General features: G+C 38.6%; 2 protein-coding genes across 14 annotated transcripts; both read right to left on the reverse strand.

The window, feature by feature from the left end:
- Positions 1 to 207: 207 nt before the first annotated feature.
- On the reverse strand, positions 208 to 9270 carry agbl2 (AGBL carboxypeptidase 2). Of its 5 annotated transcripts, none has more exons than XM_081712068.1 (24): positions 9000 to 9270; positions 8453 to 8516; positions 8015 to 8170; positions 7154 to 7339; positions 6801 to 6908; positions 6472 to 6622; positions 5585 to 5818; positions 5094 to 5499; positions 4777 to 4919; positions 4521 to 4680; positions 4298 to 4424; positions 3902 to 4002; positions 3671 to 3783; positions 3234 to 3300; positions 2990 to 3103; positions 2817 to 2909; positions 2620 to 2730; positions 2268 to 2346; positions 1890 to 2051; positions 1680 to 1713; positions 1345 to 1565; positions 786 to 906; positions 517 to 670; positions 208 to 337 (listed from the first exon to the last, which is right to left on the reverse strand). In XM_081712068.1, the coding sequence occupies exons 1-23, from the start codon at positions 9003 to 9005 to the stop codon at positions 523 to 525; spliced, it is 3105 nt and encodes a 1034-aa protein (XP_081568194.1). In that variant the 5' UTR covers positions 9006 to 9270; the 3' UTR covers positions 208 to 337; positions 517 to 522. The 5 variants fall into 5 exon arrangements, 3 of the variants coding, with proteins under 3 accessions (XP_081568194.1, XP_026874158.2, XP_081568195.1); XM_027018357.3 differs by having other exon boundaries at positions 208 to 341; XR_014123109.1 differs by lacking the exon at positions 786 to 906.
- A 3094-nt stretch (positions 9271 to 12364) lies between these two features.
- Positions 12365 to 27203, reverse strand: fnbp4 (formin binding protein 4). 9 transcript variants are annotated; one of them, XM_081712074.1, is made up of 19 exons: positions 27057 to 27200; positions 26734 to 26820; positions 26040 to 26105; positions 23713 to 23796; positions 23479 to 23609; positions 23104 to 23275; positions 22704 to 22851; positions 22375 to 22477; positions 21895 to 22227; positions 19625 to 19826; positions 19359 to 19450; positions 19090 to 19194; positions 15757 to 15890; positions 14754 to 14917; positions 14417 to 14649; positions 14201 to 14336; positions 13873 to 14063; positions 13588 to 13745; positions 12365 to 13450 (listed from the first exon to the last, which is right to left on the reverse strand). In XM_081712074.1, exons 2-19 carry the CDS (start codon positions 26813 to 26815, stop codon positions 13357 to 13359), a joined length of 2628 nt encoding a protein of 875 aa, XP_081568200.1. In that variant the 5' UTR covers positions 26816 to 26820; positions 27057 to 27200; the 3' UTR covers positions 12365 to 13356. The 9 variants fall into 9 exon arrangements, 8 of the variants coding, with proteins under 8 accessions (XP_081568200.1, XP_081568199.1, XP_081568197.1 ...); XM_081712073.1 differs by having other exon boundaries at positions 14417 to 14646; positions 26040 to 26820; positions 27057 to 27201; XM_081712071.1 differs by having other exon boundaries at positions 26040 to 26820; positions 27057 to 27201.
- Between the last annotated feature and the right edge of the window lie 47 nt (positions 27204 to 27250).

Genomic DNA, 27250 nt, shown 5'->3' on the forward strand with positions numbered 1-27250 from the left:
ATTGCAGAAAATATATACATTATGAAGGCCGTCTGCATAGCTGAACAAAATATCTAATTCAAATCAGGAACATGGTCTTAAATTACATATTACCTCACCATGTGAGGTTGACCTTAATATTATATTCTTTGGTATTGTGAGGTTTTACATGGCAGGTACAATTAAGAAATAATACTGCAAGAAGCTCTTGCATCCCTAGTCACTATGGTTTTTCCAGACCGTGCTCTGAAATGAAAAACCCTGAAAAACTTCTGGTCTTCTTTCATTCATCCTCTTCACAACTTAGTAGATTTGTGCTTTTCACTAGAATGTTATCAAGCTCTATAAAACATAGGCCCTGTCTGTGAAGACAGAAAGAGAAATAACACTTTAGGGCAGCATAAAGGAAGAAATCAGGTTCCCCATGAAAAGCAAGTTTTTCTTCAGGACTGTACCAGAGGTTTTAAGATCAAAATAAGAATGACATCAGAATAAAAAATGCATTTCAAAGGAGAGTGTTTTCATTAAACACTATACCTGCCTTCACTGTGAAGAAGCTGCATCTTCACTGATGAAGCTGCATCTCCCCCTGACATCTCCCCCTGACATCTGCTGCCCTGTGCTTCTACAGGGTAACTTCCCCAACTGCAGACTTCCTAGTCCGGCCAGGTCTCCTGTGGGCCTGTAATGGCTGTGGAGCCAGGTCACAAAAGCATTCTTTTGTAAAGGCTATAAAAAATTAATTACTAAATGACAAAAAATAATATGATGTGGTCATATGATGTGGGGAAAAAATATTGAATAACCTTTTGCTATTTGTGTTTATGCTTCTCAGATCAGGAAAAAATAAGATGTCATCTTGTTTCTCTGCTTCAGTTAATTGCTCAGTGTCTGGTTTTGCCAATCCTGCTCTTGGAACTGCTAAGACTGAAAAATGTACATTGATGTCTGAGAACTAACATTAAATATCAAATTTTTGTTACAAACAAGTTGTAATTAGAGATTTTTGTTGCAAATAAAATATTATTTGGTTTTGTTATTTATACAATATAGTATGCCTACTGTAATAGAATTATGCTACACCTTTAATATTTGCTCCACTTCCCCAAGGAAGAATGTGTAGAACTGAGGTGGCTCTTAGGGGGTTTGTGTTTATATGTACAAGCAGTACTAGCTCATGCCTTTTTTTGCTTTCAGCACTCAACATTTTTGAGTTTGCAGTACAAATCATAGTTCATTGTCACTTTAATCTGTATATCTTATACAGTGATACAAATTAAATACAGATTATATATCACTCTGTCACTTCTTTGCACCAAAGTTATCAGCACCTATAATGCATATGTGGATATGAATCATCCTCACCTCTCGCATTTCTCTTATGATTGATTCTCAGAGTGCCCATGGTGTCCTGTTTTTCAGGCATGTAGTATTTGAATGAAATGTTGGTTGTTCGTTTTTGCCCAAGCTTCTGCTGGTTCAGAGAGTGGACAGGGTTGAAATGTACTGAGTGGCATGGCGCCAGGCCTCTAGCAGGAATGGATTCTGGAACAACTCGATACTGTACGTGATCTGTTACCACAGCTCTACAAAAAAATATGTAAAGGGCATTACAGTGATCAGTAGAGGTCACTTTCCAGACCACACTGGGAAAAGCATAAATTACATATATTGCAATGTAGTATATATGGAGTACTTACCTATGCAGTGAGATATTTGTCACAGAGTACCTTCCTGTGAAATATAACAATGACATTCATTTGACTGTTTTGAATATTTACACAGATCAGTCTAGCAGTAAATCATGAAAATGAAAATAATTAAGATTATTGGGTAGACTCAAAGGGACCTCAGAGCACAGGAAGGCAAAACAAGGTACAAACATTAAAATGTCAGAGTTATGGACACACCTCTTATTCTTGGCTGTCCTCTGAAGTCTGGGTTGAAGAGCAAGGGCTGGACTGGCACAGAGGACAATCTGTGCCGGACTGCAGAGACAGTCAGGGGTTGGTGCTGCACTTGCCTCTGGTAGTGGCATGAGGAATAATGACACATCGTCCCTCTATTCTCTTCTATTAAGTCAGGAGAGTACACTTAAGCTATGCTCAATTAGGCAAAAGTTCATGACCAATGCTTACTCACCTTGCATGATAATGCTACTGTTCTCATTAACGTAAAAGTTTAATCAAGTTAGAAAATGTATTTTCCTTTCTTGATCCAACAGTTATACGAAAAGAAGCTAGGAAGTACACAAGTGGCTGAAGTAACATATTACTGTGGTCATTTACCTGAGACAGACTGTTGAAAGGAATCTGTGAAGTCTCCATTGCAGAGATAGGCTGCACTCATAGCCTCAAAATATGCATTCTGAATGACAGAACAGTGTGTTTGATGCAAGCTAGCAATATAAACCTTGAAATATGCAGTAAATACTCAGCAAATCATAATTTGATAATTTGAATGATTAACATGTATAAAACATCTGGTCAGAGTAGATGCTAAGAAATTACTTATGCACAGTTAAACAGCAACTGAACAGCAACAGTACACCTCCTATTGAACGCCTACTGAAGTAAATCAAATGGCATCACTAGACCTTTGGTCTTCCAACTATATCTCCTAAAACACTGGATGGAATACCTTGTCTGGCTTATCCTCCCAAAGGTTTTCGTGGCCAATGACACCAATGCGTGTGGTAGGATGTGGGATCCAGGACCTTCTAGCCTGATGAACCCTCACCACTAACTCTTCCTGAATACAGAAAAAAAACATATTTCAGTACTACTGTGGAGATGTTTCAACATGTTTTAATCTTGATGTCATCAACATTTCATTACATTTTGTGTCTTGTCCTTCATGCCTTTCACTGGAGTCACCGTTTTCTCTTGGATCCTCACTTTCAGCAGATCTTCATTTGACAATAAAGGATCCTGCCAAGAAGAGAGAGACTCCAAGCTGATATGACACCGAGTTTTGAACACACTTGGAATATTGGCCATGATAACCTTACTGTGTGTTTGATGCTTCTGTGAACGATCTTGGAAGATGCATTCTGTGCTTGCTGCTGCCGTAGCCTATTCCTTTCCTTTCTGCTCCGCAAATGCTTTTTCTTAACTTTGATATTCTTGGCAAAACAAATACAACTTGAAAATACCATCAAAAGCAAGGCAAAATACAGGAACCCTACAAATGAACACTGTACAGAAGGAGCTGTGTGAAATTGTGTACATTGATTAGTGAGTTAAACACTGCACCTGGTCTGTACAGTTTAAAAGATGAACAGGCAGGCCATCTGATTCTGTGCTATTTGATCCACTTGTGCTGTAAAGAGCAAACATTATTGTCAAATATTATAGATAGTTCTTAAAGAGTTTATTCAAGAATTCACATCAGTTTTTATTTTATCAGGCCTTTATTAAATGCACAATGCCTCTTTGAACCACAACATGTCTTTTACCATGTTCTGTGATAGCAGACACAGATCTACATCTGGCATGATCAAGAAACTATTTTTGCTAATCCTGTCAGGGACTTCATTTTGCTATTCCTGACAGGGTTGTATTTAGATTTTTTCTGTGTGTGTGTGTGTGTTTGTGTTAAACTCTTGCAATGTAAAGTGATTCATATTACATGTCAAAATGTTTTGTATAATATGCAATAAAAATAGTTAAAGCTGTTTGGGCCTTTTCACCTTGATTCAATGTTGACATCAGAAAGGCCCTCTAGGTCCTCCACTTCCCTACCCAACTTCTTCCTGATCTCCTGCCTCAGCAAAGCCCCCAACTCCGTTAGACAATGTGCAGCCTAAAAAGTAAAATAATTGGCAAATTATTAGAACAAATGTTTAGTACTTTAAGTAGCTATGGTCATGAAATAAAACAAGATCTTACATTATCAAGTAAAAAGTGGAAAAATACAAGACCTTGGTTTGGTCTGGGTCACAGAAGTCCAGCAGGGTGTCACAAAAGTGATAGCCCATGGACTTCAGATCCCCAATGGAAAAATGAGTTCCTTTTCTTTCCCCTTTCAATTATAAAAAAAAGTTGGTGAGCAATATTTGCAGTGACAGTTCTGTATGGGAAGGCTCCTATAACCTAGTCATTGTACTGCACTCACAGTACTGCATAAAGTTTATTTAGAGGAGGAAAAAAATATTTAGAGGATGAAAAATCATTTAGAGGAGGAAAAAATATTAGGTGTGTTCCAGTCCTGCATGACCAGAAATAAACTTTTGGGCCTTAATGTGCTTGACACAAAGAAAATTGTCAGGTTGCAAGGAACTGCATACATTTCAATGGCCATTTTTGAAATCCTTTACCCAAAGTTGAGCCTCCAAAGGTGGACTCCATAGTATAGCTGTTTCTAATTCCCAGCCTCCACATCACAATACGACCAGTGCCTTCTTTGCTTTTTTGGATTCTGAACTTACAGCTCCTGAAAGAAAACTAGACCAGCAAGTATGCTTTTTAGGATATGATGACTCACTTAGTCGTATTAAATAAACTAAATCAACAACTGAAATAACCGCATGACATGTTCACCTTGTCTGTGGCATTCTTGCTCATCATCAGTGGGAAGATGCGCTCCTGAAGATGTAGTGAAGCATCTTTTCGATCATTACAGCCATACATGAACACATTGTTTTTCCTGCTGTGGCCATGAAAGTCGCAATAGAGCACCACCTCTCTCTCAGCAAGCAACCTAAAGAGTTACAGCAATGCTTTAAATCAAATCTGTTTGACTCAAATCTCTTTCATAAGTAACAATGTGGTTCAAGGTGCAAAGTGCTTTACACACCGTTTCACCATATTGCGAGTATACCAAACACAGGGGAAAGAGTCCCGCAGGAGAGAGCGATAGTTGCGGTTCAAATCACGTCCAGCCAGTGAGCAACGATAGTTCCCAACCACCACACCATCAGGGTTCAGCATTGGCACCACCTACAGATGGTTTCATTTTCCTTTAACCAAATTTTGGCCCTCTGAAAACTTTAGTATCGTTCAAAATGTTTATTATCATACTGTGTCATTCTATTTAATTTGTAAACCCTAAAGAAAAAACTGCCATGCAGATGAAAACACATCTCTGGGGGTTTTGTGCACTCATCCCCTTACCTTAAAAATAAAGGTTTCCCTCAGCAGATTCGCATCAGGTGACTCGCCTAGCAGGAATTCCAAGAAGCCCTGCATTATCCACGACCCATTTGTCTCTCCTGGATGTACCCGTGCGGTCACTACTACTGCCCGTTTGTTTCTCCGTTCTTGCCAGTTGGCACAGGGTGCTGTGACAGTCAGTACATATACAGAGTTTCCCGCCAGGCTGCGGCAGAGTACCCGCACTTTACAATGAGCTGCCCGGGATGGGTCTGACATCACACCATGCAAGTAGCGCTGGAGGTCTGAGTAGGTATACGGATAGCAGTGGGCCAAGTAGCAGGTGTCATTTTCATAAGGGAACTGAAGCGTCCAGGTAAGGGAATACAGTGCCTTGCCCTCTATTTCACTGTGATTCCGATAGTACCTTTAATATAGACGGGGCATTAGTGTGGTGTTTATGCTATAACCTAAGCAATCACTAGGTGTGACTGACTGACATGTACACTCACCGAATGTTGGCGCCTGCACGTCGCCATCCCTCTCCCTTCATCCAGGCAGCAAACTCAGAGTACAGCAGTGGACGCATGCCTGCATCATACAGGCTGCTAGACTTCATCAGATTGATGATAGTGAAACGATAGGTGACACCTGCCTTCATGTTCGACACACGGAAGTAGAACCACTGTGTATGCTTTGTGGTGTACATGTCATTGCGCAGGGTGAGCTCATAGTCATAAAGGCCCCTAAAAGAAAAAATACTTGTTTATGTTCACCATACACAGAATATTAAATATTCAGCATATGTAAATGCTTAAGCTGGAACCAGACTAACATAGGACTTTCATGTTCTACTCCTGAATTGGAATGAGGAGCAAATTAATTAATGAAACTTATGAAACAAATTACTTCACAAAGATATCATAATGGAAATTACTGATCACAGTTATGCACTTTTCAGACAAGAAAATGAACTGTAGAAAGTTAAGATTTGGTTTTGTTATTTACTTTTTCCTTTTATTTTTAGTTTTTGTAATTTCCTTAAAATGATGTTGGAACTCCTTCACATACATGCAATGAATAGACAAAAATCACAAAAAAAATGTTTTCATATGACTGCATACTGTCCATTTTATTACAAACTTTATTATATAAATAAAACAAAAATCAAATATAATTCATCAGCTCTATATTCACATTATGCAGGATCAATACATCCTTGTCTCTTTATAGCATTCTATTATAGTTTCTAGTTGTGCAAATTCCAACACCTGCCAGTTGCAGTGATTCCTCATTAGGGTTTAGAGGCTTTTATTTGCCTTGGTTACTTGAAAACCTAGAGGTGTATCAATCATAGAGGCAATGAAAAATATTTGAGGTACTGGTATGGTACACTCACACTTGAACTGCTTTTTGAAGATTACCACTCTCAAAGCGGGACTCAAAAGACAGGGTGGGCATGTCTTGGCTTCTAGCACAAAATGTGGCACTCTTTAAATGCCCTCTGCTGCCACCAACACGAGAACGTGTGTAGTAGGAGGTTTTTGTGGCTTAACAAGCAGAACAACAGACAACGACAGTGTTGTAAACAGTAGTTGATAAAGCAAAATGCCAAAAGATTTATTAAACAGTCATAATTAAACAGTTATAAGAAGGATTATTATAAATATTGGTTTTAAATTTTCATTAAACAGTATCTAACAGAGGTTTTACCATGCTGACTCTTACCTGAATCTATACAGTAGACAATATTTCCTTTCTCTTCTCCCACTGGCACAGGGGTTCGCTCATAGCCTGTCTGTTGGTAAAAAGGCTCTGGTTCAGGAGGTTCCCATTCTACAACACACACAGGTGGACATTTAGGGAACCAATTCACTTTAATCTCTTTAGCTGTATACAACCATGCTTGCTGGGGGGAAAAAAAAGCAGTTTAACAAAAACTGAGTTACAAGCAGCAGTAAAGCCAGAACTACATACTGCATTTTCACAATAGACCACAGAAGGCAGACTGAAAGTCTCAAGCTGGGGATTAATGTCCTGTTTAAGTATCAAAGACATTAGCAGAAGCATAGATTAGATACCCATGTGATGGATTTTGTCACAGATGACTTCACATTCAACAGGCCAGCGAACACCCTGGAAAGGACAGGCAATGGAGGGGATAGAAAACAGGTCCAGTGGTTCCCTTAGGCGTGGGATAGGCCGTCCACCTTCAAAGTCGATTAGCAGCTGCCTGGTCCTGAGATATTTCTCCACATTAAAAGAGACTAGAAGCATGACAAAAATACACATACGGTAAAAAAAAATGTAATTCAAACAATGTCAAAGCAAACAACTCACACTGGAACCCCTATATTGGCAACAAGGGAAGAAATCTGAGAAGGGATCTCAACATTAGGTGTTTAACTAATGAATTAACTTTGCAACCTAGAGGCAGTCTACATTTACTTCCCCAGTTCATATTCCTCTAAACAATCACTTGTAAGTGCCTGATTTTTTTATAAACACAAACAATTTTAGAATTTGTTAGGTGACTCAAGTGTGGTTAAGTCCATGACCTAACTGTTAAAATAATTTATCTTTTTTCTCCCATAACCACAAAAGAATGTCCAATGTATAATTATGTACAAACAAATAAGGTGTTGAGGAAAACAGAAAACAAAATAATGATAGACCAAGGTTTAAATATTTATATAGACTTTAAAAATTATGTTTGGAATTTTAGTGATACCTTCTCTAGAATTTTACTGGATAATCTAGTGTGCTGAAAAACATATTGCAAAATGGAAACTAAACAAGTTCAAACCTATGTTGAAAAAAGCACAGACCATGTACAAATAAACAACACCAGTAAACATTGTTTAAAATTTGATTGCTATGTAATCAGGATGTTTAACAGTCCTGCACATTTGTACTGCACATAAAACAACTCAAAAACTTACATTTTCCCTGATGTAGTTCTGGTTCCTCCTCCTCCTCCTCCTCCATGTCTGTGCTGGTAGCAGGTAAATGGATGACATCTACATTTACAGAGTCACGGATGCCCTCCAGTGTTTTACAGGCTGAGACATTTGTCTGAAGAGATAATGAACTCTGGCCTAAAGACCAAAATAAATATTCAGTAAAGTAGTCCTTCCCCATGTTAAATGAAAAGGCAAACTGTTAAATGATGAACTGTACTCTGAATATCACATGTATTCTAATTTTATTTCACATAGCCTACTCCACCATTACACCATTATAGCTACTGTTATGGCACGAATACAGTGCTTCAAGTAATATTTAATAATTTAAAATATTCTAGTACAAACTAAATCTTTATTGCTCAAGTAATCTGTGGCATAATGTAAAAAGACATCATGCAAAAACGATGGGCCTACCAGTAAAAAGTCCATACTGCTTCAAGTGTTGCAGAATTAATCTGTCATAGGGGTCCTCTGAGGTCTTTTAAATATACATTTAAAAAACAGATAAGTATAACTGTAAATTATATATAATGAACATTTAAACAAAAGTGTTAATCTGGGTAGATCTATTCATCACAGTACAACCACCAAAGCCACCAGACTAAAGCGTCCATTTATGATGGGCATTCATGTGTAATTAAAAGGAGTTATATTTGAACTTACGTAGCTAACTAGCTAACGTTAACTAACGTAACAGCTGCATAACCAATATTCACTAAAACTGCCAATACAACAATTTCTTACTGTACAAAGCCCGTTACCTTTTTAACTGTAGGTGTTTTAACACTTTAGCATTTAGCTACTTTAAAGGGCGGTTTGGCACCTCGATATTTAAGACTGAATGACACTTAAAAACCGTCGTAATATCAGTATTTTGCAACTTAGGAATCCACAAATAGTCTGCATGCACAAAGGTTCGCTAATTTAGACAGATATACTAGCTAACTAGTTGCAAACCTACCTGCATTTTATTTCCCAATTGCCAAATGTGTAATTATTAGATAGCTGGCATTCCCGTAGCTAGTTAGCTAACTATCTAGACAGCTAACCAACTCGATAAGTTCATTTCATCAAAGTTAGCTAGCTAGGTATGCTATGCTTTACTCGTGTTTAGAAATTTTTTTATTTTTTTTTAAAGACACAAATAGCTACTAGCTAACTAACTAATGCCACTGACAAATATGGAATATTGACACATCTAACGTTAGCTAACCTATCTAACCTAAGCAACTGCCAAATAATAAGTTATCTTCTCGCAGTTGCTAAGCAACTGACGTCACTTGTGCCGTTGTTACCATGGATTTCTAGCGCTTTATCTGTAAAGCAATCGTAGAGCCAAAATAATACTACAAACTTTCCCAAAAGCCAAAAACCTGCTGATTTTTTTTACTTAAACTATTAGAAATCCTCTGTTTTTACTAATTGCCTAATACTATTATATTTATATTATTATATTATATTATATTTATAGAATATTATATTAGATTTATAGTACCTAGTATATTTGTGCTCTAAGTTGTCCTAGTATTTTAAAATGCCATTATATTTAAATAGAGATTAGTAGTTTTAAAATAGGCTTCCCTTTCATCCAACATTTGGTGTTGGCTCCCCGAAACCTACATTCAAAACAGAACGTTCCACAAGAGTGACACAGGAAAAAAAAAATTGTGCACAACTGCTCTGATTTAGGCCTATATAATTTTGCCTAATTTGAATACAAAAGTTTGATATAAAACGTCATTAGATAAATTACTTTTCAAACATGGAAAACAAATTGTACCCTTGTGTGTAATTACTAAAAATAACCTTTATTTTGGGAACATGCACTTATGCTTCTGCCCAAAAGTAAAAACAACAACAAACAAAAAGATGCTGAGAACAACAGCCTGCATAGCTTATAATAACTTTTAACATTTCTAATTGGTTTCACCAACAATTCCACTAAACAACATCAACATATGTGGAACTGCAAGGGATGTTCTCCTGTAGGCTAGAGGTTGGTATAGTATAGTGGATAACAATTCTGCCTTTCCTGTGGGTGTGGGTGAATGGCACTCAAATCCCATCCAAGCAAGTACACTATGCAAAGCCAATAAGAGTCCCTGGGCAAGACTACCTTTGCCTACCTCTGTAACATGCCTAAAATTGTAACATGCCTAACATGGTCTGCCAAATGTAAGAAAAATATGTAAAAATGCAAGTGTTTTGGAAACTGCACTCTGGTGCTTGGATGCACCAGTGACACCAACACTACAGCAACAGAGTGCTCTTTAGGTTGTACCACAAATCATCTGATGTGTTTGACACAGTGGAATTTGTCTCAGCTGCCTGTGTTTGAAAATAATGACATCAATCTTTTTAAGAAATTAATTTAAGAAACATTTTACCACATAACAGGGTAATTTGTCTGTTGTACACATCAGTATAATTTGTAGGCATTGCCTGAAAACTGATCACTGGATAGTGATCCTTCCCCGTGTGAAGACAACAATAACTGTATCGCAAAGCGGACTCTGTATGGGGAGACCGGAGGCTCTGCCGACTGAATGGAATTCAGCCGAGGAAACGCTTTATCACACAGGAGCGCCACTTTAGATGTATGAAAAGGGAGGCTAAGCCACCAGAACTGCAAAAATCAAAAAGAACAAGCCATCCACTGACCACTGCACTAAATGCTGCATTGCTTAATGTAGAAGTCGTTTTAGTTGGATTTTTAAGTAACATAACATTAGTATTTGTTCATCAATCATCAGCATTTCAATGTGGTTTCATTTTGGACAATTGAAACAGACATCCAAATTATGTATTCTTTACTTTTATGTTGAAGTTCACAGTCTTCAACAACATTCTCTGACAGAGAGATTCTCTGTCCATATAGCAGGGCACAAACTGACTGAGATTTTGATAACGTTTACGTTTACGTCTATGGCATTTAGCAGACGCTCTTATCCAGAGCGACTTACAAAAGTGCTTTGTCATTTATTCATAGAAAATATCCAAGTACAGTATAGTAGGTTAGAATTAGACATACCAATGAACTAAAATACTGTAGAATATAGGGATGAATGCTGATACCTAGAAGTGCAAAATACATAAGGTCTATCTTAAACAATGATAAGTGCTATAAACATTTCTAGGCAACGCAGTGCAAAAGGATCGGTAATGGTGTCAGATCACCCAAATAATAAATCTGTCGGACTCAGGTTTCAAGGCTCCTTCAGGTTGTAGGCAACAGCATCTCCCGCAGGTGCCCCTTATCTCATTATACTGTGAATCTGCAGACACGATGGCACGCATGAATAAGATAGAATGAATGCGAACTGTTGCGCCGATTTAAACTTTGTAATGGTATTAAATGCTGTTTTGAGGACGATGTTTGTAATGGTATTGTCATGCCGCTCCTCTGCTACACATCAATATGTGTACTACATTCATAAAGCCTACTGTTAGAAATGCGAACTGCGCGTCTTTATTAGCACAGCTGATGGCGACGGTTAAATGACGCTTTTTAAAATAGGACCAATATCTGCTCTCCCTCTATATACAGTAATTTACCTTTGGCAAGGTGTGTAAATATGTTGGCTGGTCGGATAAATCTTGCTGATGGGAGGATCAGCACTAGGCTAACGAGCCACTCTTTGCAGCAACAGTACAGGCAGGTGTTGGAGAATATTTACTTGGCAAACAAGAAGCCATGACACCCACTGTCTGGCTGCTGCAGACAGTTTATTCACATTACGTGGAAACGTCCTGTTAATTTGTGATGACATACGTTGTGTGTGCTGCAAACCAATTTCCCCATGGAGACAAATAAAGTATTTATTTATCTAATAATGCACAAGTTCACAATGGATGCACCTTCGCTGCAAGGCTCGGGAATAGCAAGTTTTCAATGCTCCAGGAGACTTAATCGACCTCAACCCTACCGGCATATCAAGCATAGCAACACAATCACTGTACAATTTTATACAACGCATACTGGTGAATTCAAGCTTATCTAAACGTGACCATAAAGGCGATTTATGCTACTAAGCAGGAAAATTAGATTCAGGCCTCAAACCACGAACACTTAACACTACATCACACCATTAACTTCTTGTAAAACAATTATTTACTTACTTTCTCAATCTTCTACACAAAAGTGGTCTTATTCAGTACGTAATCATTATCTTAAAGCCTCCTTTAAATATAAACCAAAAGGCCATAAATGTTTCCTCCTAACATTAAACCAAGGTAGTTTGTTGGCTACTTTCAAACGTTTGCCAGTACATAGTTTAACAGAAATATTGGCTCTTTGTCTACAAATGTCTAGAAATTAACATCTGCAACAGGTGAAAAAATTTTATTCATTATTTACAACATAAAAAAATTCACTAACCCCCATCCACGTAGAAGAACACAGCTATACAGAACACTCCAGTTAGACATGGATAAGACACACTGCATTAAAAAAATGTTCAGAAGTGTTTGGGAGAACTGAAAGAGTTGGCACTTCTGAATAGGTGTTTTTTTCTTAATTCCAATTCACTGGAGATGATTAAATATTGTTAATCCACTTATTAAAAATTCAGAGTGCAATGACTCCATCTTGCATGGCTCATTTTAGCTACTGACTCACATCCAGGAGGCTACACTAAGAACTGTTATACAATTTTATCACCAGGAACCTAAATATCTGCTAAACACATAATGTGTTTTCAATTTCTATAAGTTTGCATCAAATTTGAGGTGAAAAGTGATGTGGGAAAACTCCATTCTCCAGTGGCTCATTATTCCTTCACTTGGGCGAAGATGGGTCTAGATTTTTGTGGATGCTTGTCCCAGGCATCAAAGTGTCTGATGTACATCCATCCATTTTGGGAAAATTCTTTAATTTCCACAGTACATTATCCTGCACTCAAATTTCAAGATGCTTACACAATGAATGCCAAAAGGAACATCAAAAATGGCATTAGGCTCAAAGTCAATCCATAATGAAATAAAAACTATTTTAGACATTTTTGATTCATGTAAAGGAAGTAAACAAAAATGCAATATATTTACACTTGGGCTAATTTACAAAAACCAATAACCAGAAGGATACCTTTTTAAATATCTTTGTACAGAAAATGTAAGTAAGTTTTACAAATGGGTTTGAGGAAAGTGTGTGGTTGGTATAATTTTACAGTATATAACACATTCATACACACGTGTGCACACACACACACACAAACACACTAAAAAAACATTCAGTTCAGTTTGATCTAATTTAGCCTATCGGACCATGATGAGAAAAGAGTCCACTCCGAATTTGAATGTGAGGTTAATCATGACAGGTACTATGAACTCTGCATCATCTTCCTCTTCTTCAGCAGCCTTTCTCTCCAGTCTTCAGGCAAAGCCTCAAAGTTAGCATTCTTCACCGCCTTCCCACTACAAACAGAAATTAATAGCTTTACCACTGCAAGTTGCAATATCTTAATATTTTGTCAACAGTAAACACACATATTTACACACATAATAAACAAGAAAAAACAGGATCAAAGCTCTCTGTTCTTCAATGGACTTACGACACAAGCTGCTGCTGTTTCCACTCTTCTATGCGCCTGTTGTTCAGTTGATCTCGATCTTCATCACTAGAACTTGATTTCTCCTCTTCATCTAGCTCTCTCTGGATACTCTGCCATTTCTTTACTAAAGATGGCATCTTTGTTTTGCTCTTTTTCATCTGAAAGCACATTTAATGAGCTATTCAATGACAACAGTATCTCTTCTAGTTATGAGCTCAACAAGTAAAAACAAAGTATAATAGCAAGAAACAAATCAATAAAGACAGGCATAAACCCAGTAACCACCTTATCCTTCTTTAGCTTCTTAGTTTTGTCCATAGGCATTTTCCCACATGCTGGATCATTTGGTGGTTGAGGTGCTGGTGGTGGAGGTTGCGAGGGTGGAGCTGGCACTGGTGGAGCCAAAGTCTCTGACTGCAGAGGTGGTGTAACAGCTGCAGGCATTCCCCAATATGCATTTCCAGCCAACAAAGGGGCTGTGGACACATGGAAAACATGCATTTATCATGACTCCTGATTAGTTCAGTCAGACAATGTCTGCAGCAACTAAATAATCAAGAAAAATGTAATTCTTATATTGGTGAGGCACATCAGTGCTGGCTCCATGTGTCACCTGCAGTGGCAGTTGGCTGGCTGTATAGTATGGGACTGCTCCCAATTGTGATGGCCTTGTTTAGCTGCACTGCACCTGAAGCTTTCCGCTTCTGAGCTTTGGCCGTGGCTCCCTGGGGTATGGCTGTTTCACTGGCCTGGGAAAGGCAAACATGTAAACTTACAGGCACAGTGCAATGTAAAAGAAATATAACTCACAAGAAAAATAAAATCACACCTTGAATTCTTCTGTTCCTGGAGCAGGTGGCTCAGCATCCTCATCCTCCATCTCTACTTCCTCGATCTCCCCATCATCGCTGAGGGGTGGGGGAGGGGGTGGAGGAGGTGATTCTGGAGGAGGTGGTGGTGGAGGGGGCTGCTCTGTGGGGGGAGGAGGGGGAGTTTCTGGAGGAAGCGGGGGTTGAGAAGGGACAGACCAGTAGGACTGGGTTTCTCCAAAGGATGTACCTGCTGAGACAAACTTTGTTTGAGATGTGTTTCACTATAATTTAATATTAAGTGCACCATATCCAGAATACTCTATAAAACACTCAGCAACTGCAACAGTTACCTACCTACAAGACCACTGGAAGTGTCAGAAGGCAGTTGACCTGCATTTTCCTGCCCAGCTGTAGAGGGTTGGGGACACTTTGCATCCTCTTCCTCTTCCCCCACTACTGGAAACTCCCACTGGGAGGCACTGGTCCGGTCATTCACGTAAAAGTACCGCCTGTGATCTCTAGAGGTGGAGAAACAAACACACAGCACCGTCTTACCACCTGGTTTCTAACCTAAGTCCAAGATCATGAGACCCATGGAGACTTAAGGGGAGCAGGGGGTCTCTAGTTCCCAATTGAGGAAATGTTGAGCTGGACTTTGCTTGAAGCCCAGGAGAAGAGCCAGATTGGAAGGGGGCAACTGGCGGAGAACCCACCTTGTCTCAAAAACAAACAAACAAACAAAAAATAAATAAATAAAGCAAATCCTGAAAAGTTTATTAAACAACAGTTATGGCAATACTCACACAGAAAAAAACCCACCCGAGATGCCTTTAAGTAGACATCTTCAGCATAGGGTAAAAGAAAGAGCATTTATGCAATCACCAAATGGTGCATGGAAAGCAAAACAGTAAACAAAATAGATTGGTCTGACCTTCAGGCTCCAAGGGCAAGGCACCGTCTTCGCTTTAACTGATGCTTGTGTGACACGCTGCTTCCATGTAGTCACTCTGTGTCACTCATTCTCCCATCATTTTGGGCCAGTCCTGTAAAGTTCAAAGCTCTTGCACGCGCAAGCACCTTCCTAAGAGCTAGTGAACCCTTCTGTCTGATTTGGGGGTGACTGGGCTCATCCCTTGGGGGCTCTGTTGCTGTCAGGCTGGCTCTTTACAGATGCTCCCTTACACCACAACTTTGTGTCTTTCTCCTTGCTTGTTGTCATTTCCCAATACTACTTGAACCAGTCAGGTACTTGACATGTAGCAGAGGCAATGTGGTCAATCGTCACACGAGTGAGATGGGAGTAAGTTTCTAGGGAGGGAGTGGAGTGATAAAGATGTGAAAGGTAAGGAGCGCGTACCTGTCCCAGTGGCAGGACCAGCCCTTGGGAGTGGCGTTAAGTTCATAATGTTTTATGTGCTCAGCAGCTTCCTGCAACCTGCGGCGGAGATAATTTCCATTCAGAGCACCCTCACGCCAATCTGCTATCCGCGTCTGCAGATGAGAAAAGACATGGATAGTCAGCGTTTACATCACACATAGCCTCACAAGTCCAAGAATCATGAGCTAGGAATCATATCCATAGGGCCCAACACATTCCATACCCCACCCCCTTTCTTCAGAGAGTGGGCTGGGCTGTCAGGCGGTGCATTTGTTAGGCTTGGGACAATAAATTATGATAACTATGATCATTTAAATTTGTGACAAAATTAATTCTATTGCTTTCTGTCACATGCCACTGCAATTTGCCTGTTTTTATATGGCTGTGACTTTATTTAACCATTCCCTTAATACAAACATTCTAATCTATGATTAGTTCAAATATATTTTCAGTAGGGTGCAAACAATTGGGTACACGCAAATGAAAAATAAATTCTGTTACCTACTCTCATGTTAAAAAACTGTCCAGAAGTGTGTCAACGCACCAGTTGCCAACCACACGAGCATAGAAAATTTGTTTAAAAGGTAACCTACAGTGTTTTTTAAAAAGAAAATCGACAGACGTACTCTGGCCAATACTAAATATAAATTATATACATTTTAGACAGACAGGCAGACAGACAGAGCCAGCACATCCTATCATCAGACAGAAAACAATGGCCCTCACGGAGGAAAACAGAAGTTTAAAAGGGAGTGAATGGAAAATTGTGGGACACCATGTCTTGAAACAGCAGGCTATTTCAATACCCTTCCACCCGAAGAAAGGACCAGATGTATAGAAAAACTAAATCTGATTTGACCCACGCCCCTTTTCTATCCCAAACTCAGTGTGAAAAATAATCCCACAGAGTGGCCAGTTATCACTCATTTTGATTTCTATCATTATTTAACAGTCACCATGTAGGCTAAACTGGTGCTTATATTTTATGTAAAATATGTTTCAAAACACGCACTCAATTCTTTTCTCTTTCGCTTCACCTCACCCTCCTGAACTCTGTATGCGCTTCACATTTACATAATACAATTGGCTACTTGCGAAAGAAATGGTGCAAACACAGCAAGTTTTTAAAAAAAATGGAACATACTCTCTCCTCTAACCACTGGCAAATATGCAGGCAGGTCAACTTGTTGCCGTAGCTATGGAGCTGACTCCATTAGATGATATCTAGCATACTGTTCTGCTACCTACTGAGCTACAACTAAGGGGGCACAATGTAAAATACTGAGGATAAGTTATAGAAGAGATGAATTGTCTTCAGCAGGTCAGAATAATTTTGTTACTTAGCATTTAGTTTTGAAAGACTGCACTTTAGTCAAGCCAAGACTATTTTACTATTTACTACTACTATTATTATTATACTTGTATAAGGTCTTTCTAATACCCAAGGATGCTCCACACTCAACACATATCATCAGACAACACAAGCCTTTGAAAAACATCAGCTAATCATACACATTGATGTCTCAACCAAACACACAACCACAGCATCCATGGGGGACTGCATCAAGACCAGAGAAGGGGAAGGAGGACAACACCCAAGAAAGAGCCCCATCCATCACTAGGCATACACACACACACACACACACACACACACACACACACACACACACACACACACACACACACACACACACACACACACAATTTAGAAATAAGCCAAATTTACCCAACCTTCTTTTTTGTACTGCAGGAAGAAACCCACAGGCACAGGGAGAACATGGAAACTCCACCCAGATAGGGACACGAACCTAAACCCTAACTCTGAGTCGCAAACCAAGCCACCATGGGGCCCCAGTGTTTAGCAATTAACATGACAATATACATTTTCACTTAATAACATTACTTTTATTTATATTTAACTACATAACTTGTTTGCACAGTTGTGACAAATGTTCAACCAGATATGACACTGCCCGAAGTCTACTGTTCAGTAAACTCCTTCTCTCATGCACAACGGAAGTTTTGAGGGTCTGCTGGTGCCAACTTTGGAGAATGACCCTTTGGAGAATGTCCTTCAACATGACAGTAGGCATTCTCCCAAGGTCTAGTAGGGAGAGGAATTGTGGGAGCAGCTTTCATTTCCAATACTGGAACTAGGGGACGGTGTCTCGCCATTTCCCATGAATTCCTTTTAAATATTGCAGAATGCTTTCTCACTATGAGTGGCATGGTTTTCCTCCGATAGTGCGTTCACGTCACCTTTTTAATAGGGAGGTGAGCCTCATCTCATGTTTAAAAAAGTAAAGCTTGCATCTATGAGGATGGCCAGTGTCAAGTAAGCAAAATAACACTGAAACAAGATGGTCAAAAAAATTGCAGAAACAAAAATGACTTGGGTTATCCTTCACATTCAGATGTGGTAATATTTGATTCAAGAGTTGTGCAGCTCAAGGTGATCAAAAACATCTAAAACTAGCTTTTCCCTTTGTTCTGGATAAAAATAAAATGTTGTTCAGGCTTCTAAGCACATCTCCTCAACAAGCGGGACAAAGATTTTATGACAGAGATGGGGACAAAGATTCGACAATGAGGAACAACAAGGAACAACAAGGAACAACAAGGACAACAAGGAACTTGATAAGAATATGACAGGCCTAGCTTTCACAGCTACTCCTTTACTGACAATGCAAATTTTTTGTTTTGTTTTTTGTTTTACTGAACGGATGATTAGCAGTACCAGAATGTTCATGTTTGATAGTCTGTCTTCTTAAAAACTTTAAAATCAGTAAGTACTGGGGAACTATACATGAATGAAAACATGCTACTTAATCATAGGGTTTTTCCCCCCAGAATTAAGATTCTCTCATTTGATCTCCCATTGAGATGCAGATTATTTGAGTAGAAAAAAAGAGTCATGTGATGAAACAGATGAAAGGCGCTGATAATGCTCATATAGGATACATCGTAACTGAATTTGCAGCGTATCATTTGTAGCAATAATTTAAACAAATTGTCTCTGGAATTAAGTTTATAGCCCAAACCTAGCCAGTGTACAAATGGAAGACACTTCCTTGCAGATGCACATTTGTGTGTACCACTTCATTTAAACTGAATTTATTTGGCGCTGTATCTGAGTATAATTGGGAATCTGTGTTTAATGCCACACTTTCACAATTATTCCATTTCAGGGGCATTACTTGTTTTGGTAATACAAACAAAAAGCTAAATTTGAATTTTAAACAAAACCTAAGATATAGCCAATTAAGCTAATTAAAACCTGCTGAACTGAGGTTAATGCTAAAGCCTAATTACCTCCGTTTGTAGCAAAAGCAGCTGAAAGTTAGAGATGGCCTTTTTGTTGATTCCCAAGAACTCCATTTTGCTGGTCAAAGTATTTGCAAGCTCTCCAATCTGAAACTGAAAAACAAGTAGGCAAAGCAAAAATGAATGAAGCACGTTTAACTTGTACAGTTTATAAATATTACCCTCTGCATTCCTTCCTTCCTTTAACTACAGAGGTTTATTGTAATTATCTGGTTGTTACCTTTATTCAACCCTATATTACAACATTTAGTCATTACCTTGAGGTCTGCTGTATCCTCCTCTTGCGTTTTGGATACAGTCCTGTCCTTGTCCTCTTTGTCCCCTTCTTTCTCAGCTGTTTTGGAATGTGCTAGAAAACAAAAAAACAATTTTTTAAAAAAACCTTTAAAAACTTGTATTCAAACATATAACAATGCAGGCTGCTGCTGCTGTTAAATTAAATGCCAATGGATTAAAATCATGTACAAGTTACAGAATAGTTACATTTTGGATTACAAATAGTTTCTTGGGTTGGAGTTTGTACCTAGGTCTGTAAGTTCTGGTGTGTCCCATCCTGCCTTGTCAGAGCCTCTGCTGTTTGAGTCGGGGCTTTGAGCACGAAGGAAAGCAGTTTTCCACTTAGCCTTTTTCACAAGAAGACCACGAGAGCATTCCTGACTTGCCTCAGAACAGGGGCTGGAACCACCTGCACTGCCATCACCTTCCTCCAAGGCGCGAAGCTCAGCCTAGGATGGTAAAGGAAACGGAGTATTGTCTGACAACTTATATAGCTTTTCCTTACAATAACAATCTTCCCCTCCAGATCAATTTATTAAGGAACTTTCTACTAAACACCTAAACAACTAAACACCCAATGTTAATCAAATTCATGATATCAACAAGACACAGTTCACAACTAAAGATTTTTCAGTTACTTCCTTCAAACTGCCTGAAAGCAAACAACATACTTAAATTTGCAGCATCTGGCACATACTCTTATCCCAAATGACTTGCAGATTAATTAGAATGACAATTTGTGTGCTCTCTTGGAACCAAACCTATGACTTTGTCCTACATGCCCTGTTTAGCCTTACCAAGTGAGCTACACTTTCAGAACAATAAATAAGTAAGCATACAAACATCTATAATTCTGAAATACTTAGAATAGGGCTGGGCAATATGGCAAAAATATGATCACAACCCCCCCCCCAATCAACATGGACACTTATCATAATATATATTTTGATAATACTGCCAGGTTGAAGAGTATCTTGCTAATGACTGAAGCCTAAGAAAACTAAAATGCTCATTAGTTAAACTTTAGAATATAGTTTATTTTAAAAAATAGATTGCAATGTAAATGTTTAACGCTGCAAACATGCTTCATCTGCCTTAACTTTTATATATAAAATAAAAACACACATGGAAGATTCTAGGTGGGTAACTGTACAACTGTGCTTACACAGCCAATAAAGGACCTGTCTTACACACACACACACACACGCACACGCACGCACGCACACACACACACACACACACACACACACACACAGAACTGTGAATATATATTATGTACTAGTTTATATCTGAAACGTTTTATAGATAGAAATCTGTGTAAAAAGTGCAAAATGTAAACACTGCAAACCAGTCATTATGCTACTGCGCTTGTTACATCCTTGTTCACTTCTACTCACTTTTCACATGGAGTAATGGCCACAAAAGAGGGCACAATTTATTGTTTTGGTACAGCCCCTCTAGCACTGCTAACACAGGCTGAATTTTCTCACACTGTTCTCTTTGGAAAATATTTGTGGGTTTTCTGTCTTGGTTTGCACCAACCAACAACATATTTTGCAGACCGTCTGTGCTAATCTGCACTTCATCGCTTTTCAGATATCCAAAACACTTCCATATAACTGTTGATGTGCGTCAACAATTTCCTCAGATTTGGAAGATACCGCGAGTTCACCTTCGTGTCACTCGCTGGTTCCACCTAATTTTCAGAGCTAATAGCTCAAACAATGCTTGCTGGTAGGAAATAGACATTTACTTTGATGTATAAGCCAAAACTGACTGACTGTTGTCATGTTTATTTCTGAAGTGTGATAGAATGTAACAGCCCATCACACAGCAGAAATGTTACATCTTATCAAGTGAAAATTGATAATAATCGTTAGACATAAAATGAAACATGACTGTGATCAAATTTAATCACCCAGCACTATATTCAAACACATCCAGATCCATTTCACTAAAATACAGGTAAAATTTTTTAGCAAACTGTTCTGGCAAATAATTATGGAAAAATATAAAGTAGTGGAACCTACTTTTGAGACACTACTTTGTGAACTGTGAAACCAAAACCCAGAAACAAGATTATGGTTTGGATGCCTTTGTGAAAGCCAAGACGACATGAATCAAGATTAAGTGCTGAAAATTGCTTATAGTAGTATCAAACAGCAGCAATATTAATTCCAGCATATTGTATAATATCTGATGACATTGTAAAATGAAAAATTCCTAAGTTTAACAGCGACCATCTAAAGCACAATAATTATAATTATAGGGCATGTAGACAAATGTCCACTAATTATGGAAAAAGCTAGGAGACATATGACTTGGAAGATACTTGAAATTCAGTATTCGAATCAGCATCTGCAATGGAAAATGATGCATCACTCTTTATAATGTACATTTCATAAATATATGTCCATGTTTCATAAATATTTCAAATGTGCAAATCTGTACAGAAAAAAAAAATTATTCTGATAGCATAAACCCATCAAAGAAAATGTAAAAATGTTTGCATCATACCTTTTTTCTCTCTAATGCAAGTTCCAATTCCATGGTGTCCTCCTCTGTCTCCTCCTCTCCATCAGAATTTTCTGCAGAATCATTCTTACTGAGCTGGTTACTTTGAGATGGGCTCTCTTCTTCACAAAGAACAGGAGAGCCTACAGAGTAAGGGGCTCCTTCCTCAATCTCCTGAGCATTCTCTGTTTTTTCCTCTATCGCCAAAACCTTTTTCCTCCATTTCTCTTCTGCCTCTTTCACTTCAGCAGGTATGAGGGGTGCGAGCAGAGAGGCAGCCACACCTCTCCTCTCCTCCTCATCACTGGTTAATGCAACCACACTTTCTATCACTTCCTGAGGAAAATGCACAAACATGGGAATTATTAAACTAATTAAAACAGACTTACGCATCGCCCAGGTACCACAAATGTGTATATGCGTACAAAATATTTTGACCAAAAATACAGAGAAGTCATGGTGAAGTAAGCATTAAAAACATGCCTTCTTTTTGGGTTCCTTCTTAGATGCAGTGGCAGCCATAGCAGACTGCTGTTCCTGATAACCTCCTGTTTGTTGTGACACACCATTACCATTTACAGAGGAGCTGTAGGATATAAAAATTCAGCTGTAACAAGTCAAATATTCCCAGTAGGCCTTTATGCAGAGAAAACCATTTAAAATGAAACTGGCATTATCTGTGCTTATCACCCTAATGCCATTTAGAAAAACACCATGGGAATATTAATGAACATCACAAGTACATTTAAGTATATTTGGAAACTTCTAACATCTTTAAAACATGTGGAATTAAACTCTTTGTGAAAGCTCACTTGTCTGTGTACTGCTGAAGGCCCTGCATCTGGTCTGCCAAGTAGTGGGGGAGCTCCCAGGCAACCTCATTAGTTTGGGTGTTCCAATAGTAGTAGCAGCCGGTGTTCTCATCCCATACCTCCTGCCAATCACCCATCTCTAACCCAGCTAAAATCAAACAAAAAGGAACTCATCAGTTTACTTGAAGAGCTGGACTACTATTGACACTTTCCTACGCAACTAAAAACGCTCAACATTGTGTCAACACAAGATGTTTAACACTTCTTTTAAATTAAATACACCACTGCATCTAATAAACTGCATGATCACCATCAAGGCAAATTGTACTACAAACCTGCTGTGCCTTCACAGCACAGTAAACTTGACAGAGAAATTCTGAGATCACACAGTAAAACCCACCTCCTGCCAGGGAGTACTGCGTATTATACTGAAACTCTTGTGCAGAGCCATTTTGATTATGAGTGTGTTGTTCTGTCTTGGGCTCGGGACGTGGTGGGGTAGGTACAGGAGCACTGGAGACTCTTGTAGCATCATCAGCCTGGGCTGGCTGAGTGGTAATAGCATCAATTTCCTGCAACAGGTTAAAATTAAAGAAAGGGGGAAAAACATAGCAAAGTCATTATACTAATGGTAAAACAATGACAAAGACTTCAAGATATTTTTTTTACAATTAACAATTGAGATTCTCTGAGATTCCACTTAAAATACGTGGAAAACCACCACCACAAACAAAAAAATAAATAAATAAATATATATATATATATATACACTCACAGCCATGAAACTGGCAAGGGTACTGTCAATATCCGCAGACCGGTTGTGCTTTCCCTTTATGATGGAACTGGATGCTTCAGTTGCATCTTCTTCCTCACTGTCCTCATAAGCACCAAGCAACGATAATCCCTCTGCAAAACCAGCACCATGCATTTGCATGCTTACCAATAGAATCTCATCTAAAAAAGAATCTTTGAAGCACAAACTAAGTAGGCACTAAGGCACTTCACTCACGTGTTGCTTTCACAGCTGGAGTCTTCATTTCGATATTTACTTCTCTATGGATGCCTTGTCCGTCAGCATTACCTTCGGGCTCCTCTGTTAGGAATTAATATTCTGTTAGAAAGCTAAACAGAGCAGCGAGGTTTTTGTAATGTCCAAAAGCAATTTGTTCAGTGTACAAATGTAGATCGTCTCATTGTCTCGTGCGCTGCGATGCCATGCGTACCTCAAGTAAGATCAGTTAACTAGCTAGGTTAGCTAGATAAATTGGGCTTTTGTTAACAAGCTAGAGAGCGATTTCTATGCAAGCCAATATTTTTCCCGATAATGTTTAGCCTAACAATAATTTCTAGCTACTAGCTAGCTATTAGTTACCCAATTTGGGTTCAGATATCTTTGGTGGAGTTAGCCAGCTTGCTAACGCTACCAAAGACATCTGCCCGCAGCTAGCTACCATGTAGCTACACACTAAGATGTAGGTTACTGAATATAGGCCGAAACAAATGGTCAGTTAGTTAACCAAAACGAAGTTTAAGAACACAAATTCTCAGTAATACCAACAATTAGCAAGCAGGCTAAGTAAATACGTTTTAAAAAGTTAGCCTCATTTATATTTTAACTAGCTAGTTAGATAGATTAGCAGTTTGATTTATTAGCTAGCTAGCTAGCTAGCTAACTTGGCTAACGCCGTTTACTTGCGAATTACCAGCGGAAAAGGTGTCGGGCAGCTTTTGAATCTTTTCGGCCTAGACAAGGAAGAGACGCACCCATGTCTTGGTCTAACGTTAACTAGTCAGCTAGCTCACCTACGAAAGATTACTTGGCCTGTCAAAACCGACGGAGTAATAAAATAGAAATATATTTCCTTACCCTCGGACCCAGAACCTAAAGCCTCCTCTCCTCTTACTACTCCTGTCCCACTACGAGGTCCTGGCGGAGAGAGCTGTAAAATTGTTCGTCGTCCCGTCCCTGTGCGGGTTTTCTTTCCCATACCTAGCTAGCTAGCTAGCTAACTCCTAATGGATGAAACGGCGTTGTGTATTGTGATAATGGTGCCCCGCAAGCAACAAAATGAGACTCGGTTAGACTACGTGAAGCCATCATCAATGCCGTCGTGCTCTCCCTTCAGAACAAAAGACGCACCAAGTCATTGAGGTATACCGTTTTGGTTAATTCTACTGCAAGTATGTATAATGTATAAATGTATAAATGCCATGAAGAGCTAAGAAAACATAAATGTTTGTCACACGTTATAATTTTCTTTTAAAATTACATTCAAGAAAGACGATCAGTAGACTACATCTTATGTACTTTTAAACATACTCCACAAGGTAGGCTATATCCGCGTGTATGTAAAAATCATAAAGTTTATTGTAATTATTAATTCAAATGATTGTAATATGCAGTTTAATGTAGTCAGATGAATACGAATTCGTCTATTTAAGAATCATCAAGAACTCAAAAGTTTGAGACATACTGAAGCTTGTGATCTTTTATTGCACAAAAATCTTTGAAAGTGTGAAATATCAGAATAATTATTACTGACATTATTAATTATATAGAAACATATGATATCACTTCTTGAATATTACCACCATTGTAACTTAATTTGTATCTTTAGCATGTGTTTAGTGGAAACACAGCATTCAAATATGAGAGTAATTAACAATTTGTGTGGAGAATATTCTACTGAACCCTCTGCTCCACCACCGACAAGGGAAAAACTAGTATAATGATTAGAACCTATTAAAGGTCTTACATCAAAATGGAGACCCAAATCTGCCACATGAAATATGCATTAGTGAGGAGATGAGGTATATTGTTGGAAATTAACAAGAAATCATTAAATTAAAATACATTAATTCACTTCACTACTCCACCATTTCACTGCGTGTTATACTGTGTATGACTATGTATGTGATGAATAAACCGAACTTGAACTTGAACTTAAAGAGAATATCAGATAGAGCCTGAGTTAATATCTGAAACCAATGCATAAATCATAGCTATAGAAAGTCTATTTTCAGATTTGATAAATCTTAATGCAGTATTATGAAAACAGTTGTCTTAAAATGCATTAGTTTTCCATTATTTCATTATAAACATTTCCATGAAAAGTAATATTCTTGCATCTAGAAATCCTCTTCAATATCACATGGACATATTTGTAAACCCTTTCATACCTGTCTTTTTACAAGCATATCATATTATAACATGCTGTATTGCTTGTCATAGTATATACAATAAGTCATAGCATATACTATATTGCTTGTATTGTTCATGTTATTCATTGTCTGGGAGTTGCTCTCTCACTTCTATTGATACTTCAGCTGCCTTACCTTCAGCTTCATTATCTTCATCATCAGAGCAGTCTGCCCAGCGCCCCACACGTCTCACACCCTCTCCTACCATAGGTGCATTAATACAAGGGTTATGATCATAGATAACCAGCTTAAGTCCCTTCAAGTGGCTCAGTGCTGGAAAATACCGTATGTGGTTCCTATCTACATCAATAACTTCTAAACAATGCATTTCTAGAAGCACTAGTGGAAATTCATTCAGCAAGTTTCCAGCTAGCCAGACACTTCGCAAATCATTTAATCTTGCCAGATCAGCAGGCAAACTGCGAAACTGATTGTAGCCCAGGTGAAGGGTCTTGAGGTTAGGAAGCCTACATACTACACATGGGAACTTTGTAAAGCAATTGGTCTCCAGCCACAATGACTTTAGTTCAGTGAGCTCAGCCAACTCCTTTGGCAGTTTGTAAATTCGATTATTCCCAAGGTATAGGATGTTAAGCTGCCGCAGGCTGCAAACAACTGAAGGCAGTTCTTCAAAGCAGTTGAAGTCTAGTGCCAGAAGTTGGAGCTTTTGCAGCCTGTGAAGCTCAGGTGGCAGAGTGCTCAAGCGATTATCACTCAGGTAGAGTTTAACAAGTTCACTGAAGGTGCAAGCTGCAAGCGGAAAATGACGCAGCTGACGACTACTTAGGTCCAAGGTACGATCAAGGGGCATCTCTTTCAAGTCCCCCACCAAGAATCGCTGACAGCGGTCTGAAGGAATGAAGGCCACAGCTCCCCGAACAACATTTCCCATTATTCCAACCCAAAGTCATGATCTCTTCATGAAGACACAGAAAATAGAAGTAGATTATTAATAGAAATTTGAAATAGATCATCCTTTTTCATCTATAGTTAATAACTTAATTTGATTAGGGAAGCATTATTAACTCAAAAGCCTGAATGTCTGTTTCACATGCACATTTTTTTCGTAGCCGGAAGTTTAAATATAGATTGTAATACATTTTAAATGCTAATAAAGCAATGTCACAGGAAAAACTAATAAACATTACTTACTAAAGAGCTGCAATACATAATCCTTTATCAACACCTATTCAAGTCCATCTGTCAAGTAATTTATTTATCCAGAAGAGAGTGATGTTTTTGTGCTCCTGCACTCTTCTGAAACCTCTGCCCTGCTCTGAGCATTGCTCTGCTGACTCCCAAGAGTGTCAGTGATGATATCCAGCTTGCCCCTCCTCATTCATATT

The sequence above is a fragment of the Electrophorus electricus genome, chromosome 4 (genome assembly GCF_041902795.1).
Source record: "Electrophorus electricus isolate QZ-2024a chromosome 4, ASM4190279v1, whole genome shotgun sequence".
Taxonomy (NCBI): Eukaryota; Metazoa; Chordata; class Actinopteri; order Gymnotiformes; family Gymnotidae; genus Electrophorus; species Electrophorus electricus.

Coding starts and splice junctions, on each gene's coding strand:
- agbl2 (XM_081712068.1), bottom strand. Junction 5,819..6,471: donor CTTCAAAAAGCAGTTCAAGT/GTGAGTGTACCA, acceptor TTTTTCTTTTAG/GGGCCTTTATGACTATGAGC. Junction 2,910..2,989: donor ACAGAAGCATCAAACACACA/GTAAGGTTATCA, acceptor TCTTCTTGGCAG/GATCCTTTATTGTCAAATGA.
- fnbp4 (XM_081712071.1), bottom strand. CDS start 26,796: ATGGGAAATGTTGTTCGGGGAGCTGTGGCCTTCATTCCTTCAGACCGC. Junction 23,610..23,712: donor TCCAGCTGTGAAAGCAACAC/GTGAGTGAAGTG, acceptor CTGGTTTTGCAG/AGGGATTATCGTTGCTTGGT. Junction 19,195..19,358: donor AGGATACAGCAGACCTCAAG/GTAATGACTAAA, acceptor CTTGTTTTTCAG/TTTCAGATTGGAGAGCTTGC.